This window comes from Monoraphidium neglectum (assembly GCF_000611645.1).
Source record: "Monoraphidium neglectum strain SAG 48.87 unplaced genomic scaffold scaffold00163, whole genome shotgun sequence".
Classification (NCBI taxonomy): Eukaryota; Viridiplantae; Chlorophyta; class Chlorophyceae; order Sphaeropleales; family Selenastraceae; genus Monoraphidium; species Monoraphidium neglectum.
The window spans coordinates 32,531-38,184 of NW_014013465.1; the positions used below are offsets into that span (position 1 = coordinate 32,531).

The following is a 5,654-nucleotide window of genomic DNA, read 5'->3' on the forward strand; positions in this document are numbered from 1 at the left end:
GGCGGGGGAGGTGCGTCCTGGACAGCTGTCGGCCGCACTGGCGCGCTCGGCGGCGGACGCGGCCCGCCTGTTTGCGCAGTGGCTGTCCGAAGCGGGACCGCCACCGGCCAGCCCCGGGGACGCCGGCGCTGCCTTTGAGGGCGCAAGCGCCCCCGTGCTCGGCGCCTCCGCCCCAGCGCCCCCGTGCGGCGGCCCGTCGACGGCGGCTGCTTGTGGGGCCGAGGATGGGGAGGAGGGCGGGAGGCCCAGCGGGCTGGACGCAACACAGTGGGATGAGGCGCAGCGCCTGTTTGGCGCCTTCCAGCGGGGCCTTGTTGCACTTGGGGAGTCCATCAGAACAGACCCACGAGCGCGCGTCGCGCGCGCCGTGCGCGCCAGCAGCTCTGCCGGCGGCGGCGGCGGCGGGCGGCGGCGCGCCGGGAGGGCGGCAGCTGCAGCCGGCGGGGCGGTGGCGGGCGGCGCGCCGCGGTTCTTGTGCATGCAGGCGCTGGGCGCGGCGGCGGCCGCGGGGTGGTTTGTGAGCCTGGACGAGTTTCGGGAGTGCTTGGCGCGCACTGTGGCGGCGATCAGGTCGGCTCTCTGGGAGGCAGCTGGTTCACCGGCTCGCTGCATGCCAAATCACAACCGTTGATGCAGTTGCATGCTCCTCACCAGCCTGGCGGCCCGCCGCGGCTTGAGCCCCCAAACACACCTGCTCCCCACGCCGCTGCTGCACCAGGTCCTCCCACCCGGCCGGCGGCCGCGCGGCCTACAGCGTCGCGTGCGCCGCCGCCTGCTCCCTGCATGACCTGGCAGAGTCCGCCTGCCTGGCGCTGTCGCAGCGGCTGGGGCTGCGGGACCCGTCCAACCTGCTGCTGCTGCGCGCCGCGGAGGGCGCCCACCGGCGGCGGCGGGAGCGGCTGATCGGCCTGCAGCTGCAGAGGGAGGAGGAGGAGCGGCGCGCGCGAGAGCGGCTCCGCGAGCAGCAGCAGCAACTGGAGTACCAGCAGCAGCAGCAGCAGCGGCAGCAGCAGCAGCAGCAGCAGCAGCAGCAGCAGCAGCAGCAGCAGCATTTGGAGGGGAAGCAGCGCGAGCAGCCGGCACCCGAGCCGCCGCAGCCGCCGCCAGCCCTGCCTTCAGCTGAGCCATTGCAGCATCCACTGCAGCAGCAGCAGCAGCAGCAGCAGCAGCAGCAGCAGCTTGCAGAGGCGCCAGCCCCAGACGTTCAACAGATGGGCCCAGAAGCTCCGCAGCCGGCGGCTCCGGACTGGCTGCAAGCGGTGCAGGGCAGCATGGAGGCCCACCTGGCACGTGTGTCTGCGGAATATCTGGCTGGACTGGGCCCGCGGGAGACGGGCCGCACAAGAACAGCCGGCAGCGGCGACAGCGGCGCCGCCGGCATGTGGACGGCCGCCGGCGCGCTCGCGGCTGTCGAGGGATTCTGGCGTGCGGCGAGCAGTCGGTACGCCTGGGCCGCGGGGCTGGCCGCCGTCTCCAGCGAGGACGAGGGCCCGCAGAAGCGCGAGCGTGCTGCAGCCGGTGCGGCGGACGCGGTGGGGGCGCTGCTGGCCAGCTCGTTGGACTGAATCCGTGTAAGGCCGCAAGATACAACGTGCACTAGCGCTTGCCAGCTCGGCGCCTGCGCCCACGGAGGCGAGCGGCTGACGTGGCAGCTGGGAACAAGGGAGTCCTTGTCGCCTGGTCCCTGCCCCCCTGCTCCCCCAACGAGTCAACCCCGGTGGACATGGTTGCCTGAGGCGCGGTCAGGTCTAGCGCCTGCGCTGATTATTTGAGATGCACACAAGAGGCTCTGCACAACCACGGGGGCCGCAGACGTGGTCAGCAGCGCAGGGGCCCAACCCCTGAGCGCAACTTTGAAAAATCACCGGCTACAGATAGCCCAAGCGTGTAAGCCTGACACCTCAGCGGAAAGAGCCTAACACGCGGGGGTGCCGGATGCGGTGCAGAGCACGGGACAAGTCAGCAAGTAGTCGGAGCAGCGGGCCCATACGTGCCGTAAATGGGCGCGACGGCATGATGTCAGGGTGGGGAGAATCAAAGCAACAGTCACCCCTCGTATTGGGAGCCAGGCCAAGGGGCATGACTGATGAGTTCAAATCTGGATGAGATTCCAGCTGAGTTGTAGCGCCAACACTTGAGCCGAGTTTCAGATGGACAACACATGTGTGCTGTCGGCGGTGTCTTAATGCCGGTGTCCTAATGCGCATGTGGCTGCGCACACCGAGGGCTGCGCACGCATGCGTGCTGTGGGCGTGCTTGGTCCGTTCATTCATGAGTCAACGCTGTCCGCCAAAGGAAAGCAGCACGAAGCTTCGCCCCTCCCCTCCAAAGCAATAGACTCTATATAGATCGATACCTTATTGCTTCGATGTGTTATTCAATAATTGTTTTTATTGCATATCCACAAGTCATCGAGGTCAACTATCGATCTCGCTTTCAATGATGCCTGAAAAACGTGTGGCGTCGCTCGTGCTGGGGCGCTCCGGTGGCCCGCGACTCCACCCTTAATACCACAAGTTGAGATGTGCTACAGGGCCTGTGGCGCATGCGGCGGATGCCGATGCGCGATGCAGTGCTGCGCTACCTCTGCCGCTGCTGCTCCCTTCTGCTGCCCGCGACGCGAAGGGCCCGCCAAATTGTGTGATGCCCACCCCGACCCCTACCATGAACAAGAATCAAGGGATGAGTAGAAGGACCCTCTTGTCAAGGTCGCACGGGCCCGGCATCACCAACGGCAACAACAACGGCTACGGCAGCAGCGCCCTTCCCTCCTCGCCCCTGGCCCGCTCTTACTCCCGGCGCACCCTTCTTTTTCTCCTGCCGCTTCCTGCTCTGCATGCATGCATGCCCTTCACCAGTCCACGGTGGATTTCAGCATCCGGGTGCGCTCGGCCTGGTTCATATCGACCGCGTCTTCACTGAGCGGATCCCTGATCAGGGGGTGGGCGCTGGCGCCCCTTGCGCGCATCCTGGGGCGGGCTGCGCCTTCACCGTGCGCAGTCCGGCCCGGTTGCGGCTAGTGGGTAGCGGCTTGATCCAGCGCACTCAGCTCGTGGCAGGGGCGCAGAAGATCTTGCAGCGAAACGCGCCGGGGGTTGTGGTTGATTTGCATTTTTTGCTTGGGGGCCGAGCTGGCACAGGGTTCTTTTGCACCACACCATGATCCAGCGCAGGTGTCTCGACGACAAAGTAAGGTGTGTGGGGCACGATTTACAGCCGCCTCCCCATGGCGCGCCTCGGGAGTAGGCACAGCAGCGCTCTCATGCCCGCACACTGCGCACCCTTCTTTTGGTTCCTCCCGCTCCTTGCTATGCATGCATGCATGCCCTTCACCAGTCCACGGTGGATTTCAGCATCCGGGTGCGCTCGGCCTGGTTCATATCGACCGCGTCTTCACTGAGCGGTTCCCAGATTAGGGGGTGGGCGTCGGCGCCCCTTGCACGCATCCCGGGGCGGGCTGCGCCTTCACCATGCGCAGTCCGACCCGCGTGCGGCAAGTGGGTAGCGGCTTGGTCGCTGCGTTACGTGTCGGAGACATAGGCGCACGCGATCTTGCTGCGAAACGCGCCGGGGATTGTGGCTGGATTGTGTGTTTTGCTTGGGGGTGCGGTCGAGCCAGGGCAGTTTTTTTTTGCACGACACCGTGATGCTGCGCAGGTGTCTGGACGACAAAACAAGGTGCGTGGGGCGCGACGTGCAGCCGCCTCCCCGTGGCGCGCCCCGTGAGTAAGCACAGCGGCGCTCTGACGCCTGCTTGCTGAAACCGAGAGCTGCACAGGAGACAACTCCTCACAATGGTGGCTGTAGCCACCACCAACTTATGATAGCTGGTGACTGGTCAAGCAAGAACCCGTGCATCCCTGCACCAAGCTGCTAAAGTAGTTGATGGGGTTGACTACATGTGGCAATCGCACGAGGAAATTTGCAGAATTCTGTCAAGGTGTGTGAATCATTCGCAGAATAACACAGAATAACACGACCAAAACTCTGGTCTGCAAGGCGTGCTTACCGATGCGCTGAGGCCCAGTGAGGGTCAGCGGGCCTTGCACTCACTGGGACCCTTCAACGACTCTAAGCCCCTGACCCTTTCACTCGGGGGTTGACCCAGCCTTGAGGCACAACTCTTCTCCCAGTAGCATCACCCACAACCTTGTTGATTGAGAAATACATGTCTTTCCGCAACCCTTGCAACTACATCACACAGACAGGTGGGTCGCTTGGCGGGCGTAGTGCAGAAGGGATGGGAAGCATTGGATGCAAAGCAGGCTGGCAGCCTGCCAGGGCAGTGGCCCTTCAAGGGGGCCGCCCCCCAAGTGACTGGGCAAGGGCCAGTGCCCCTTGCGTGGGATCGCATGCGGCGCAGTATCCGTCAGCTGAGTCTAGGACAAGCCAGCATCTAATTCTGCGCCAGCGCCTGAGCGATTCGTGCCTACTTGGCTGCTGTGATGTTGACTGCGGCTGGCCTGCTACGGCGGTTGCAATTTTGCTCCTGCAAACCCCGCCGTCGGCCGCCTACATGCTAGGACAGAGCCCCTTTGGGTGATTGAGCTTGGGATGCCAGGGCGCCGCTTGGGCTGCCACCTCTGACGCTGCCAGGGGACCCACGCCCAGAGCCGCCGGGTTCGAGCGCATACCCGCCGCCGCGGCGCTGGGGCGCCTCTGCCCTGTCCTGCCGCCGCCCAAGGGTGGGGCTCAGCGCCCCAGACCCAGCAGCGTCCGCAGCAGGTAGCTGCCCGGTGCCTGCCGAGCTGCCGCCACCCGCGGCGCCGCCGGACCAGCGAGCGCTGCGGGCGGGTGACGCCGTCGCAGACGGGGCCTGCGCCGCGCCCGCTGCAAGGGACGCCAGGGCCGCATGTTGCCCCCTGGGGCCGTCGGCGCTGGCCGCCGACCGCGGCGGCGGCGTGCCGGACAGCGGCGACCGCGGCTTGACGCCAGGTGGCAGCGGGATGCGGCCCTCCGCGCTGCCGGCGCGCATCAGCAGCCCCCCTGGCCCACCGCCCCCAGGCGGCGAGCGTGGCGGCCCGGGCGCCATCGCCGCTGCTAGGTTCCATACCTGCTGTCTGTCTTGGGCCCGCTGCTGCTGCTGCTGTTGTTGCTGCTGCTGCTGCTGCTGCTGCTGCTGCTGCTGTTGCTGCTGCTGTGCCCTTGCACCGCCGCCCGCGCCCCCAAACGCCAGCCCTGCCACTGCTGGCATGTTTGCGCCAACGCCCCAGCCGCCCGGCACAGCGTACAATCCCGGCAGCTTCGAGCTTGCCGCACCGGCGGGCAGCCCTGCTGTGAGGCCGGCGTACACGCCGCTGCCGCCGCCTCCGCCGAAGCCGGCGCCAGGGCCGTCGTCGCCGCCGGCGCTGTAGAGGGTTGAAACTGCCCCGAAGCCGCCCGCCAGCCGCGCATCGCTCTCAGCCAGGCGCATCTTCAGCTCTGCAATTTCACGGGCATACCTGCGAGGCAGCAGTGGTGCGCGGCGCAAGCAGAGCGTGGCACGCGAGGCGGTGACAAGCAATGAGCGAGGTCGGTGGGATGAGCAATGGCGTTGCTGCGAATGAGGCAGGTGGGCCGGCGCCGGTGGGGTCTTCAATCCAGAAGGCGCGTGGCGCACGCCTTGTACGAGCATGTCACGTGCATTCCCGCGCAGAGACGTGCGCTGCGGCGGC

The 5,654-nt window shown here is 66.5% G+C and overlaps 2 protein-coding genes across 2 annotated transcripts in view; one reads left to right on the plus strand and one right to left on the minus strand.

Moving 5' to 3' along the window:
- MNEG_1596 (hypothetical protein) overlaps window positions 1-1,565 on the plus strand; it is a gene marked incomplete at both ends in the record, with an annotated part of 6,812 nt that extends 5,247 nt beyond the window's left edge. The window contains 2 exons of the mRNA XM_014049934.1: window positions 485-570; window positions 719-1,565. Of these exons, the coding sequence (XP_013905388.1) occupies window positions 485-570; window positions 719-1,565 (933 nt within the window). The remainder of the gene's footprint in view (window positions 1-484; window positions 571-718) is intronic.
- Window positions 1,566-4,519: 2,954 nt separating this feature from the next.
- MNEG_1597 (hypothetical protein) lies at window positions 4,520-5,413 on the minus strand (the record flags this gene model as incomplete). Its single annotated transcript, XM_014049935.1, has 1 exon — window positions 4,520-5,413. The coding sequence occupies one exon, from the start codon at window positions 5,411-5,413 to the stop codon at window positions 4,520-4,522; it is 894 nt and encodes a 297-aa protein (XP_013905389.1).
- Between the last annotated feature and the right edge of the window lie 241 nt (window positions 5,414-5,654).